The sequence below is a fragment of the Actinia tenebrosa genome, unplaced genomic scaffold, assembly GCF_029948245.1.
Source record: "Actinia tenebrosa isolate PJP-AT-01 unplaced genomic scaffold, QUT_ActTen_1.0 PGA_scaffold13__45_contigs__length_12533684, whole genome shotgun sequence".
Taxonomy (NCBI): Eukaryota; Metazoa; Cnidaria; class Anthozoa; order Actiniaria; family Actiniidae; genus Actinia; species Actinia tenebrosa.
This window is the reverse complement of record NW_028292573.1, coordinates 9953691-9969232: the sequence shown is the minus strand read 5'-3', so window position 1 is coordinate 9969232 and position 15542 is coordinate 9953691. Positions and strand designations below refer to the sequence as shown.

The following is a 15542-nucleotide window of genomic DNA, read 5'->3' as shown; positions in this document are numbered from 1 at the left end:
CACTGTGATGACAGATCGGTCCCAAAAATCGATAGGAACTTATAATGGATAAATTGAATCACCGCAAGAAGCTTTGTTAAACTGACGTTTCGGACGTTAGTCCTTCGTCGGAGTAAGAAATCGTTTATAATAAACATTTAGGAAATAATGACCGGCCGATTTACAATCCTACTAGCTACAATAATGAAGACGCCATTCAACGGCTATGTCAACGAGGTATTTCAAGTGAATCGACCTATCAAAAAGTCCATACAAATTGATTGACAGCCTAAGCCTAGTCGACTAGGTCTCGACTAGCTAAGTTATTATTTGGTATAACTGAAGTCCCCCAAGGCAATGGTTTCATACTCAGAAACGTTGGAAAGGGTTTGCAGTTTTGAGGTGTTCGGGGCGATGCGCTCTTCCAAAACCGCCCTCGGCTATCGGCTCGAGGAAGAAAGCGCATTGGTGCTTCTGAAATTATACGGTTTTGGTTTACAACCTTTTTCACTTGTGCTAGAGCAATAACAAGCAGTTTTAGTTTGAATGAAGGAGCTAGCATTTTTACTTGTACTCCCTTCCATCCATCAACCTTCAACAGTGCGAATTAGAAAAAATTTGACAGAATCCAAAACCGTAGAAAAGAAGGTAGCCAAACCAATCTTTCAGTAGCAGTTTGTTTCTTTCTTTCTTTCTCCCCCCCCCCCCCCCCGAACCTCCTTACCCTAAATACTGTATCAGGCATGAATCTGGAGACATGTCGTGAAAACAGCTCTAACATAATAGGTAATTTGTTTGTTTTGCATCTGAATACCAACTGAACTGATACAGCTTCATCATAACGAAACTTTCTTTGCAGTTTCACTGTGCTACTTATTGTTTAACAAAAATAGGTATGATAAAGAAGCCTCACGTGGTGAACATGTACACATAAAAACCACTGAAAAGCATTCAAATTTCTGAGTTATACGACTTTATTTGGATAATACAAACTTAAGTAGATAAAACAAAATCTGAGAAAGATAGTTGCGATAATTTATTACAAAATTAATGATAATTTTGAAATAGTGAAATGATTACATGTATATGTTAAGTTTCACAGTATTTACATTATTCAGGAACTATGATCCTGTTCCTTGATTCTAAATACTTTAGTCAATACAATACTTGCTTCAAAAACATTTTTAAAAATTTCATTAGAATATACAGTAATTCTATTTACGGGCTTCCTGTGGTGAGTAATATTAGACAATGACTAAGAAATTTTGAAAAAGTGGATTAAAACTCCTTTTTTAATAAGTATGCAAATGTATAGCTGTCGAGTATGTGTTTAGTGGAGTATATATTTTGTTCAAACGAGCCAATATAAAGAAATCTTTTCTATTGTTATACGGTCGCCATGTTGGATGATAAACGAAGTTGAAAATCCAAAATGGCAGCGGATAAGACGTCACGTGCGAGTTGGTGAACTGTTACTGAGTGAAATTTCAGATGCTTTCAAAGGGCACTTTTGATGGATTGAGCCTTACAAGGGGAGAGAATAAGGAGATTTACTTGTCCCGACCATTCACCACTAGTTTCCTAAGTGTCCGCTTCTTTGTACGAACGGCATATGCAACCAAATGCAATAAAATGAGTTATTGAGTTACCGTGTCACGTACAGATATTACGACTGTAAAGTTATTAGTTTGGTTATAGTTATCTCCAGAGAACTGGCCTTCAGTCTCAGGTTCCTTGGGGGAATGGATTGAGACGGGTCATCTGGGACCAACTGAATGTAAAACATATTTATCTCCATAGCAACATATTTTGCGTTTCATATATTATTAAATGGATGGAAATGATCAGCCATCCTTTCCCTACAATTTTCATTACATGTAAATTATTCAATGACGCTAGTTCGTGATTAAGTAATGAATTGAGAACGGATTGATTCGATTGATTGATTGATTAAGCCTCCTAGTCTTGGCTGTGTTACCACGTGGTGGTGGAATTGCTTAGAATCGACGGTAGTTACGCCCTGCGTGCGTTCGCGAATGGGTCGAGTGTCTTCTTGAGAAATGACTAGCGATCTTCTCCGACAGTCCCTGTAATAAAGTATTGCGTAATACATGAAAATGGCGTACTGTTTAGAAGAAAGAGATTGAGATGAAAATACGAATAGAGGACAAATAAAAAGTTGAATGAATGAATGAATAAAGGGCAAGTGACGATCAAAAAAAAGTTAGCCGGGGTGCGGATAGTCTCCCCCACAGCCGCTTTCAGTGTCAGACGGACAGACAGACAAGATGATAGGCTAATGGACGGATGGACAGCCAGATACATAACCGTGCAGAAGGTCAGACAGAAACACATGAACAGCTATACAGACAGACAGATAATTCAAGCACAGCTTTGAAATGAGAAACAAATAAATGAGATGAAACAACAAAACTAACTAGTGTTAGCAATATTCCCTAACCTTCTTATTTCTTTTGTCGTGTTCTCTCTGAAAAAAGTTTGTCCCAGTAGAAAATCTGTCTTGTTTGGATTTGTCTTTAACTTTCTTAACCTGTAAATAATGTGGTTTCCTACGATCATTTAATATCCTTAGGTTTTCCGGGGGGTGGGGAGGGTTCATTTCTTCGTGTTTTATTTTTAATGTCTCTATTTAGTAACAAGAAAATGAACAAGGAAGCCCACTTTAGGTAGTCCATACTGTTAATATACAAGCGGAAGACGAGATGCGAGATGAAGGAAAATCATGTGAGAAAGATAAAATGTGGCCAAGTAACCGACTTGCAGTTTTTGTCCCAGCTAAAAAAACGACACAAGTTCGATAACATTCTATATACTTTACGACATTTCTAAGGACCCCTTGAACTAAATTTCGACCCGAGGATCAAAACAATGGAAAATATTGGCTCCATTTGCAGGTAATGATCGCAGGACCCAAGACGGCAAGATTAGGATATTAGTGCAAGAAGTCTATTTACATTGTTTTATTCAAGTGGGATCCCTGTGTAATAGAGGGTATCCGTGACTGACCTTTCCTTTATCCAACTCTTCGTCCCAGGAATCATGCCGTCTTTTTCTGCTTCCGCCTGAGTTATCACCGTTATCATAACTATCCACGTGACTCTGGCCTCCTTCCCATGATGATACTAAACACAAGGATATTCACAGTCTCAGTCTAGTTTCTAGAGCCTGCATTGAGCCTGCATTCGTTTTGGTCTCCGTCAAGAAAGGAAGTAAAGTGTATAAGCGACTCCAAGTAATTTTTCAAATCTAGTTTTATTTAAATTTTTTTGAGGCGTCTTACTGTTTAAATAGCCGAAAAGAGTGGTAACTGGATTTGCTGTTCTTTTCCATGGAAACGAAGAGGAACCAAAAGGAACGTGGGCTCAGAGACAAGAACGAGAACAATGTATATCATCAAAGAGACAAGATATTCATGACAGCGACTTGAATTAACACTGGAGAAAAACGTGATCATACTGTGCATGATCGGAAAATCAACGAAAAAAACATGTAGTTCTTATCAAATCGGAGACGACGGATTTAGAAAGCGTAAAAAAATTCTGTAAATACCGCATATTTTTGTGCTAACATTCTTATTAACATTAGGTATCATAATCATTTTTCGTAGCGCCATAAGTCGCATAAGGCCCCCAAGTTAGTGGTTGGGGAGAAGGCTAATAGTACACTCTCGTAAAAAAATGATATTAGGGAAAATGAATTTAAAAAGGAAGATACCTACCATTTGCACCATAACCAGCCAATCCCTTGCCACGCTCAAGTTGATTGACAGTTGAAGTATCACGTGATCCATCCCACGTGGTTCTTCTGGGTTTATCCTGTCGATCTCCGTCATAAACTACTACTGGAACCTCTGGGAATACCAATGATTCATGTTACATTAGGACCTCTGTTAAGCGACCAACCTCTATTTAGCGGCCAGTAATCAAAGTCTCAAGAGAGCTTTACATTAATTTATACCTCCATTAACCGGCCAACCTCTATCTAGCGGCCAGTAGTATGTCCCAAAGAGGGTTTTTGTAGTTAGCTATACCTTTATTATTAAAGCGATCAACCTCTATTTAGCGACCACTTGACTATTCCCCAAGGGTGGATGCTTAACAGAAATTCGACTGTCGTTCATGCAGACTCTCCGCACCCCTCCCCCCGTAAAGAATCAGAAAAAAAGGGGCTGTGCCCATGACTCGAAAATCAATTAATCAAAAGGCAACGAGTTTTACCTTTTTTCTCTTTCTTGGGAAAGCTTTTTTCATTTTGGTTATGATCTTTCTTCGCATTCTCATGTTGACTGGATGAATGAGAGCTCTCATCGCTGCTGTAATCTACCAGTTTTCGTGGTTTTTCCTTTGAATCCTCTTCGCTTTTCTTTTTGTGCTTTTTGTTTTTCTCTTTCTCATCCGAAGATGATTCTTCTCCCAAAAGCTCTTTCTTTTCCTTAGATTTTTCTTTCTTCTTCTTCTTTTTGTGTTTCTGCTTTTTCTTCTTTTTCTCTGTGTTTTCCTTGCTTTCTTTCTTATCTTCCTCTTTGTTGGTTTCGGATTCTAATTTTTGATTTTTCTCTTTCGTTTTTCTTTTTTCCTTTTTTCTCTTCTTCTTCGCATTTCTTTTGTCCTCGGGAGAACGTTCAACCCAGTCTTCGTCGTCTCTTACATCATCATTATTTTCTGTACTTGTTTCGGTACCAGACTTCTCACTCACGGTCCAACCCGCATGTTGTCGCTCAGGAAGTTTTGGACCAGGAGTCGGCAGCTTTTTGTCCTTGACAGCCCAGTCCCCTGTTTTACCCATAATGCTCGAGGTGCTGCTAGCATCTGACTTAAGAGATGAAGGAGATGGCTGAGGAATAGGTGTGCCCTTGGGGGGTGGGGACATTGGTCCATATATGTGGTTATTGTTGAACTGAGGTGGCATGGGCGTGACCTTCCAAGGGGTCGTTGCCTTGGCTGGTGATGTCATACAAGTATCACTTGTACCTAAAACAAACACGGGGGTGTAAATATATACCTATACAGTATACTCATACCTATACTCCCATCCACATAATGTAAAATCCTGGTTATAAGTGCAACCCTACCTCTCAGTCATAAGCCCACTTCAGGAATCTTCTATGTACTTCTTGAAGCACATTAAAGTATGTTACACGCTCCCCAGTTATAAGCCCTCCCTGTTATAAGCCCATCAAAGAGGAATGAGTATAAGTCTGGGAATTTACAATTGCAAAATCTCCATACCTATCTTCTTGCCTACACCCACACATACCCATCTGCTTGCCTATGCCCATATTCATATATATGCACCTCCTTGCCTGTTACCCTATGCTTCTATCAATTGTCACCCTCCCTCAAGGAAAAGTTTTCTGTTCTCTTTCACTCACTTTGATTTGGAGTCGATTTGGATTCTTTCAGCACATCCTTGGCTTGCACACTCCTTGGAATAAACAGCGGTGTTGGTCTTGTCTTCTTGGTAGGTGATTGATCTTTTGCATCTTTTCTGACAGGAAAGCTTACTTCAACAGGCTCTGGTGGTTTTAAATGTGCCTTTGCCCCTGGGATTTCTTTATTATCCTCTTTATTCTGTTCTTGTTTTGTAGTGACAGAAGATTCTGTAGAACTCAAAGGACCATCTTTTGACTTATCACTCTTGGTCGACACGACACCCAGGTTTTTGGGTACCTCCTCTTGCATTTTGCCATCCAAGTGTTTTAATGCTTCTTTAACTTTCGTGGGCTGTGCAGAAACCTTAGTTGAGGTTTTCAGCGTAAAACTGAGTTTCTGTCTTTGACCGACAGGGATGACTGATGGGCTGTTGGGTGTGGTCACCGTTGCCTTGGTAATGGTTGAAGTTGGTGTGGAAATACCTTTGGACTGGATGCCATTACGTGCAACTGGAGTACCAACATCTATGAAATAGAAATTTCATTTTGTTAATTTATTGCTAATCATTCTCTATTTCCGTTAAACACAGAGAATCCTTTTCATAGGTTTTTTTCTTTTCATATTCAATCCCATTTATTTCCATTTTTCATAGAGAATACAACATTTGGATAAGATTGGGAACAGAGGAACAGAGAATTTACATCACTAGAAACCCCACCTTACTTGGCAGAGATTTTCTGTTTCTCCTTCAAGAGAAGGAAAGGAGAGAAAGAAGAAATGTCTGCCAAGCAGGACACTGAAACCCATACTAAGGGTTTAGTTACAATGCAACATTTTTACATAATTGTGTTTTTCATGCTCACAAGAACCCTATTTACTTCGAACAATGCACAAGAGATTACAAGCTTACCATTTTCTTTGATGATTTTTGGAAAAGAGGTTCCACTCTGAAAACCTGATGGCTTTGTGGCTATTGGAGAAAATGGTTTCTTTTCCTGTAGAAAGAAAATTGAAAATGAGCCACAACTAAAATACTTAAAACTACTCAAAAAGAGCAAAAATGTTATCACAGGAAAGTGAAGTAAATGAAAAGGGCAACTACTGTGTCGACACTTCAAAAAAGGCCATTGTACATAAGTAACCAATCATGATGTACAATAAAACAGTAGCATAATTACTGACCACGTACAATTACACTGTTTCATTGCCACAAGTTGTTAACAACATCTTAGAATTCCATGCCTGTCACCAGAGATGGTTAATGTAAAAAAGCGATCTCCCCTTCTCTACCACTTTATAACATCACTGCACCATTAAAATGGTCAATACAACCCCCTCCTCCCATTCTAATGTCCTGGCAATTGGCTCAATTGGAATTATTCCCCACCACGATTGGTTAGTTTTAGTAGAGCGTTTCTGGTTGGAGTTCCCACACAGGAAAACAAGATTATCTCACCTGCTCTGCTGTACTTTGGGAAACCTTGGAGTAAAACAAGAGGTACGCTTGTTGAGAGAGAACATTGCTGAGACTGACTTGCCGAACCTGTAACATAATCATTATATATTTATCACCTTAGTTTAAATTTAGCTAGCAGGGTACGAAATTATAGTGGTTGTCACTTTTAGACCTTCAAATTTTTCCGAATCCTCAAACAACCTCTTGGTTGATTGAAAATAGGGCATAGCCAACTTACAGATCCAACCCTGAAACAATTTTGGGCTGATTAATGTCAGGGCATGAGTAACTTAAAGATCAAACCCTAAAACAACCTCTTGGCTGATGAAAGTCAGGACATGACCAAGTAGCAGATAAAATTGCAGTTTAGCTGGAAAGGTTTTTCAGACAGAGGAAAACCAGAGAATCTGGAGAAAATTCCTTGTTAACTAACTCTACTCACTTGCGATGCCAAGCCCAGTAATCAAAGCATAGACCGCAGAGTTGGGAGGGAAGTGTTTTTTTATTACACTATGCTAAATTTTAAGGAATTGAGGCATAAAGGTTTGCAATACATCATCTACTCACCACAGAATCATTCATATTGTACCAGCAGTTGTTGGATGCTCTAACATAACAGTAGTAATGTCCAGAATTGCTTGAGTAACCAGAATGAACTAATACAGCATACAGTCTGTACCTTAGGGGTGAACCCTATCAATTTGGGGGAGAGAGAGGTTATTTTATTTCACCCATGAAGACTATATCATTTTCTTTCATCAAGATGTGTCTTAATTAACTAATTATATTATGATTACAGAAGAGATAACTAGCTAAAAACTAGTGTGAGCTGCATCAGTGTTTCTATTAAAACACTAATGATAAAAGGGTAAATTTTACACCGTGAAAAGATGAAAAAACTCACTGACGTTTCGGATGCTAGTCCTTCGTCAGAGTTTTATCATCTTTTCAGTGTAAAATTTACCCTTTTATCATTACTATATTATGATGACAGGCGGCATATCAAACCCAAGTGACCATGCCAGGGGCATATTCAGGATTTGCCAAGAGAGAAAATCTAATGGATTACTATTCCATTTTTGATGGAAAGCCTAACAGGATTTGCAACCCATTCAATAAGCTACTGTTAGATTGAATTAGAATTTGGATTTGATTTGGGATTTGATTTTGGCAGAGGGAAAAAACCTAGAGAACCTGGAGAAAAAACCTTGAAGCACAGGAATGAACCATTAAATAACTCTCTTCACATACAACACCAAGCCCAGCAGGACTCAAACCCAGGTAGCATTGGTGAAAGGCGACTTCTTTCAATGCTATGCCAGCCAAGTTCTCCCCTTACAAATAAACGGTTGATGGGAAGAGAAAAGAAGGAAATGAAAGATGATTAAAAGCACCTACACATCTCCTTGGACACTCCCTTCAGTAGAAAAGAATTTCGTGCAGTAATATGTTACATATGACTTTTCAAAAATCGTTTTTTAAGAACCCTCCCCTCCACTTTTATTTCTTGTTAAGAACTTCAATACTTCAAGGGAAATCTGAAAGCACTATTCAAGAACAAATCCTACTACCACCACTATCAAATCCAAGAGTTGCTTAGGGTTTTGGTCTTTGATTAACAGATTGTTACCAGAATACAATATCTACCTTTGCATTGGTCATGAAGGGCCTCAGGTCAAGGTATTCAGTATATTGAACCTCTTTTGTTACTTTACCACCAAATATGTGATTGGAGTCAAATCTGTGGATGAAAGAAGGATGAGAACAGCTATCAGGAATGAAATGTAAGGATAATAAACAAACCTATTTGCTATAGTTATTATTAACACCACCATCATTGTCTCAATATCATCACTATTATCATCACCATCACCATCACCATTACCCTCACCATCATCTTCATTATCAACACCACCATCACTATGATAATATCATCATCCTCATCATCACCATCATGAGGGCCATAAGCTAGATAACTCACTGGGTTACTGTGTCACCCTCTTTAAATAAAGTTTATTGTAATGTATCATAGTCATCAATGCATCATAATCAATGCATCATCATCTTTATTATCACCACAGTAATCATTATCATCATCACCAACATCATTATCATTACCATTACCATTACCATCATCATAATCATCACATAGTATCATTCCTACCTTTTCAGCTGAAGAGTAAGAATACTTGGATGTCGATGGATTAATACTTGCTTGTGTGCAGGGACCTTCTTTTTGCACCTTTAATGAACATTATCAAAAACCATTACAAATTAAAAATAAATATCCAAAAACATTTCAGAAAACAGCTGCCTCCTTTACCTATAAAGAATGATATTAATCAGCTTATTCAGAATCATGTACATACTTTAAGCAGTAATATGAGTTGTCTCCGTCAAGACGATCTGGCTTGCATGAACGTTGCAGTGCACGGATAACAGATGGGGAATGCTGTGGAAGTGATAAAAGAGTCTATTGAGCTGCTAAGCCAATGACAGAGTAGAGGAACTTGAGGGATAACTGCACCCTTTCCCTAAAAGGCACTCACAAGGACTGAGGAGCACTTAAAAGTGGGGAGCTAAGTTTGGAAAAAATAATACACTAGGATACATAAGTGCAGAAGTCTGGTAATGGGGGGGGGGGGGGGGGGGGGGGTGTTAGAGACTTTAGTGCATATAAAAAAGTCTGTCTGTCTATAAGCAAAGAGTGTGGGCCTATTGTTCAACTAGCAACTCATTCTCCTGTGTCATAGTAAGTATGACTGATTGCAATGTCAACAAATATAGAAAGCATAATAATTTAGGATAAATACCTTAATATCAAGCATGATTTCCATCAATGGATCAAAGGTGTTTGATGTATTTTGGCACATTAGACATCGAACTGTACAAGAAATAACAACAAAATGGTCTAAATGGCTAGCTTTGTTAGGTTTTGCAGAAGGAGTAAAACCTGAGAAAATGGGAAAAACCACAAATCAATGGAGAGACCCAAAAAACTCTGCTTACAAGTGATGCCAAGTCCTGCAATTGAAGCTGAGATCCCAGAAAAGAGAGGTGAGTGTATTACCACTACACCACCCCTAATTTTTGTGCCCATAAAAAGCTTACCTTGGCTTCTATAGTAGCCACCAAATATTCTATGGATGAGCGTTGTTTCTCTGGTTGCCCTATCAAGTCTGTTAAACAAGTAAAATCAGTCAAACTCGTAAAAACAGAAAATATGTGTGAAATAAAATTATCATAAAAAATCTCAGCTCTAGGTTAGATGTATGGGAAATATGTGGTTCCAGAGATGATGATGGTGATGGTGATAGGAAGGTGGTGATGGTGATGGTGATTATTATTATTATTATTATTATTCATACCTGACCCCCCCACAGAAGTGGATTCGAATTTTCAGGGGTTGGGGAGGATTGAAACAGGATACATTGTTTAGTTCCAGAAATAAGAGAGGGAGAGTACATAGAGGGACTGAGGGAGGTATGTTCTCAATTTTTTGTGATGTGGCAGAGGGGTCTAATGTCTATCCTTCATATCCATGATATATCGCACACTATAAGATTGGAGTAAAGAACTTACTTTTCAGGTAAGCCATTGAGAGTACTTTTCTGTAAACCATCAATGACATATCGCAGAAACTCGTGAGCATCTTCTTGATGGCCAAATCTTAAATGCTTTGCAATATCTGATAAAAATATACAGCAATCAATCAGAATAGCAGGGCCGTAACCAGAACTTTTACAGGGAGGGTGCACATCAAATAAAATCGGACCATTGATTGTTTTTTTTATTACCAACTCAGTGGCGTAACAAGGGATCTTGCAGAGAGGTGCACAGACAATAATTTGCAGAACCAAAAAAAAGGAGATGGATGAGCGGACCTTAAGCTTTTATGGGGGGGGTGCACGTGCACCATGTGCTCCCCCCTGGTTACGGCCCTGAATAGCAAACAAAACCTTTCCAATTTGTTGGTATGCTGCATCTAATTTTTTTATTAAACCAACCTCTTACTGCTTTTCTTATGCCCAACCTCTGAGGGTCACAAAATACACCTCTTTACCATGGGCATAATGATTTCCCATCACAGACCATGTGTCATTCTCTTGAGCACAAGATACTTTGTTTAAGTTATACCCATATTCATGTGTTTTCTCATGCACAACCGTTAAACAAAGAAATGATACTCTAAAGAATTGACAGGTGGACTGCATTAAAAACATCCATTACATCCACAGCAAGCCCAAAACATTTTCCATCAGAGTAATATGCATAGATCAGTGGTTACTTACTTCGAAGCTTTTGTATGATAGCAAGTGGTTTGATGGATTCATTTTGGTGATGATTAAATGTCCTTAAGACATGACGCTGCAATTCACACATCATACAAAATCCAACAGCCCTGCCTGTGAAACACAAAAATACCATAAATTAACTTGGTAGTCATAGAAAACTTATAATCTACAAATATTATTACCAGTCATGGGGTTTGCTCCACATGCACTACTACTTAATTCACTATTTACAACATACAACACTCAACTCAAAAGTTGATTGGGATGGAGGGAAAAAAATAAACTGGAGAAAAACCCTTGTGGTCAGAGACAAAACAACACATTGAACAAACTACACAGTGGTAAGAGACAACACTGTATCCAAGCATACCACTCGCTAATCACTAATCAGTTGAGAAGGGCTGATCTACAGTAAGGGCATGAATTAGTTCTCATAGAACAAATTGGAATTTAGCTTGATAGGTTTTGCAGAGGAAGGAAAATACAAGAACCTGTAGAAAAACCCTCAAATCAAGGGAGAGACCCCATAAACTCTATTCACATGTGATGCAGAGTCCAGGGAAGTATCTGAAGAACCCTAGAGGCTGGTTCATTACTGCAACAAAGTACTGTAGTTCCCTAAACGTTTGGTAATTCCCAGTGTTCTAATAAATGACAGCCTATGTCAAGCGAAATGAGTACAAGATGATCAGATATGCCATTGCTGTTACAGGAGAATGGAAAATCTGGGGGGGGGGGGGGGTAAGTTTTATGGCATCGATCTAATACAATGGAAATCCTTTAGCCAAAATAGGAAATCCTCAGCTGGCCAAGCAAGGGTTACAATAATTAACTACAAGGCCTATTAGTTACGTTGTGTTTCTTTACTTACATTCCTTGGCGTGTTCCTGTGTTGACAAAAAATTCACCAGTGGGGCAGTGTAAGTCAACACTTGGAGAACAGAGTTCAAATAACATGTGTTCCCCAAATTACTTAAACCAGGACCAACTCGCCTCATTTTATCCCACTGAACGTTAACCTTGTCTTCAGAACACAAAATGCGCTTTGGTTCAGGGAAATCTTCGTTGTCGGGAGTTGAATTATCGTGACCATTGTTTACAAAACCTTGATTCACGTGTGAAGTTGATGAGTTCAAGGGTTGATATTTATGTTTCAATCTCTCGTATTGTTCGTCTGGCTTTGAAGCCGCCTTGAATTCGATACGCTGCAGAAGCACTTGCTTGGAAGAAGTGGATAGTTTAGCGTCTAGGTCGTCGGCAAGTTTACTTGTAATTGAATTGTCCTTTGAAAACTGCTCCATTCGTGAAGACATCACTTCACACGACGACATCTTTTTACTAGTTACTCACTCAAACGGTTCTTCCAACCAGCATTTCTTCTTTTTCTGTAGTCGTATGAATTTTTAACTTGTAAACAAAGTAAAACTATCTAATACCGTTGGTAAAATATTGTGGTTTAGTTTTGACCATGTGAGTTGTCGATCGTGATTTTTCGCTTCTTCGACTTGCGAAAAAAAATCGTTCGAAGGGAAATTTCTTGGACTCTTCTATAAAACTACGCACTTTGCTAGCATTCGAAGGGCCAAACCCTTGTACTTATTATTGCTGAGGGGGAAAAGAATAAATTTTCGTTGATCCACAATGGCGGCGAAATATTTAGAGAGGAAGGAGGAAGTACACAGGTAACCCAATTTGAGATTTCGCAAACAGCTGCTTCCCCCTCCCCTCCCCTATGCGTTTATCTCCTCCCCTCCCCACTTAAAGATGTAAAGTTTTCTCCCTCCCTTCCCATGTATAATTTTTGTTTTCTTTTTTCGTGACTCTTCGTTATGAATCCGCTGTTGACATAGTAACAACCTTTGATTCCATAACTCATATTTTTTAAGAGCAAATAGATATACTTTTATTCATATTTTTTGTCGGGAAAAAAGTTAAGTCAGGATTAATATAAAAGAACGAATTAAAATTAGAGTTTATAAGGAATTCAAAAGGGCTGAAATTTAATTTGAAGGGGTTTTCCTTGGTTTGAGAATTAAAATCAGAAATTATTTCACGTGGGCGCCTTGTGAAGAAGAGAATATATTTGAAGGCGGATCTCTGAATACACAATGAAGGCCAAAGTCCACCATAAAAACTCGTAAAACCAGATAAAACCTGTTCCACATGCGTCACTTAACTGGGTTCTTCAGGTTAAGAACGCGTTGTGATTGGTCAGTCTATATAAATCCTGGGTTGTGATTGGTGAATGATGACGAATTGGCAGGTATTGCATCAGCCACGGCTACAAGACTCATGACACGTTTTCTTTTCACTAGATTTCATCATCCTTTCAAAATGGCGGAGTAAATGCGGAAAGTGTAAACTTCTAAGGCATTTATTGCTACGTTTTAACCATGGCGTAAGTATCTTACCTTTTCAATGTCTTGTCTATTCAATTTGTGGTCTCTTACTAGAAAAATCGGACTGAAAAATTCGTTTTCTAAGCGAAGATATACGGCGAAGTCTTTCATGCGGAAAGCGTGGCTACAACCATGTGTTTGTGTTCAAACGACTTAGTTTTTACTTTCCAAAACTACACATTCTTCGAATCTCATCGTTACATTCTTTAGAGAAAACTCAACTCGATTTTTAACTTTTAACTCCCTACCAAGATCGAGGAAATTGAGACAGAATTTATCGTATTTTTGTACAATTTTATAGATTGATTTACAGCCGACGAAAAGCTAATCATAATGCACTCGTTCATTTTCAGAGCCCACACCAAAGACAGAATCCATTTTCACTATATAAGATTAAGATTTATTAATGGCGAGGACACATACGAAGAAAACCAAGATGAATACAATTATAGAATTTGCAGATCTTCTTTCCGCAGAGGAGATGGAATTTTTTCCATCGTTAGACATCTCTCTGCCTCTGTCGACGGAGTTCGGTAGCGACATTGATGACGTGTTACAAGGAAATACCGTAATCAAAGATGCAAGCCAGGATTTTTCGGCTGACGATATCCTTCAGGAGTTGAATTTTGAAGGTAAGGTTTGTGATTTTTTCATTGGTTTCTATGTTATTCTATGAAATTTGAGACCGGAATGTTATTTTATTTATGGTGCTATTCTCCGCCCCTCCCCTTCCCCAGGAGAATGAGTCGGCAAAAAAAAAGCTGATGCTTCGACTATGACCTATTGCATCACGCTATTTTAAATTGCCTTGCATCACATGCCTGTCACATTTTTACAACACTTACTTGCAAGCACATCTAGTGCTGGTTATAAAGATGGTCAACAGAAAGAGCATTGAACATTTTGAAGAGAATTTCTGGGTTGCTGTATTAATTTGGAATTGTCATTACCTTCTCAGGTGGAGATAAACTCTTAGAAACAGACTGGTTGACTCAAAAGTTTGACTTCAGTAGTTTTGATCCAGGTTTGGCAACCACTAGTGAAACATTTGAAGAACTGTCTCAAGTTGAAAGCACGGAGCTGGAAAGTTCTCTAGTTGAGTTAGACAATGCACTTCTAGCCCACCCCATGGGTCAAGAACAATTATTAATTCCTGTAGACATGCCAACTACACCTGAACAGAAAGTTCCTGAGTTCTTGGCTGTTTCTCCTTACAGTGTTGATAGTGCTGTTTCTCCAGGATGTGTGACATCACAGGACTCCAGTCAATCATCACCATGCTCTCCATACTCGGATTCTAGTAGTGAGAGCACTGTGTCCTTGACTGACCTCCTGACTGATGACTCCAGATGCACTTCATCTATTTCTCCCAGTAAGCAGATAGGATCACTGGTTGACAAACACAGCAAAGCATCCAAGAGAGAAACACCATACTCTAGAAATAGCCCCATCACCAAACCAAAAGTCAAAAGTCCAGCTCAAAAGCAGAGAAAACGTGTGCAGAATAAAGTTGCTGCCACAAGATACCGTGTAAAAAAACGAAGCGAGCAAGAAAGGCTTTTTGACGAACTTCAAGAAAAAGAGAAGGAAAATGCTGACTTGACAGACCAAATGGCATCAATCAGTAAAGAAATAGAATATTTGAAAAACTTGATGTTAGAGGTGTACAAAACAAAACAGAAAAACGAGCAAAAGAAGATTGTAGTAGAAGTAGCTTGAGACCTATTATTTTGCACGCATAACATACTAGAAATTTGTAAATATAACCGCATGCTTCTATAACTTATTCACATTATTGACCAAGTTACATTGTATCATAATTTTTTCATTATGCTTTTACGAAAATAAATATTGAACAAAAATAAGTATTGGTTGGAAGTATATATATATGTATATGAATGTGGTGTTCATGATGTGAGGGTCAGGATTTAAATGACAGATTAGGGGTGACTGAAGTAAAGGCCACTGGAATATTAACACACGGTTGTAGTCCCTAACATTCTTCGATTGCTTGTTATGT

The 15542-nt window shown here is 38.5% G+C and overlaps 2 protein-coding genes across 2 annotated transcripts; one reads left to right on the top strand and one right to left on the bottom strand.

Annotated features, from left to right (window-relative positions):
* Window positions 1–986: 986 nt before the first annotated feature.
* LOC116308890 (uncharacterized) lies at window positions 987–12778 on the bottom strand. Its single transcript, XM_031719404.2, has 17 exons — window positions 11995–12778; window positions 11121–11234; window positions 10411–10516; window positions 9940–10007; window positions 9642–9712; window positions 9198–9280; window positions 8993–9070; window positions 8476–8569; window positions 7396–7521; window positions 6829–6915; window positions 6283–6367; window positions 5372–5896; window positions 4218–4970; window positions 3719–3850; window positions 3007–3122; window positions 2441–2530; window positions 987–2066 (listed from the first exon to the last, which is right to left on the bottom strand). The coding sequence occupies exons 1-17, from the start codon at window positions 12452–12454 to the stop codon at window positions 1977–1979; spliced, it is 3078 nt and encodes a 1025-aa protein (XP_031575264.2). The 5' UTR covers window positions 12455–12778; the 3' UTR covers window positions 987–1976.
* Window positions 12779–13366: 588 nt separating this feature from the next.
* Window positions 13367–15387, top strand: LOC116308891 (uncharacterized). Its single transcript, XM_031719405.2, has 3 exons — window positions 13367–13521; window positions 13876–14154; window positions 14481–15387. The coding sequence occupies exons 2-3, from the start codon at window positions 13929–13931 to the stop codon at window positions 15239–15241; spliced, it is 987 nt and encodes a 328-aa protein (XP_031575265.1). The 5' UTR covers window positions 13367–13521; window positions 13876–13928; the 3' UTR covers window positions 15242–15387.
* Window positions 15388–15542: the final 155 nt, after the last annotated feature.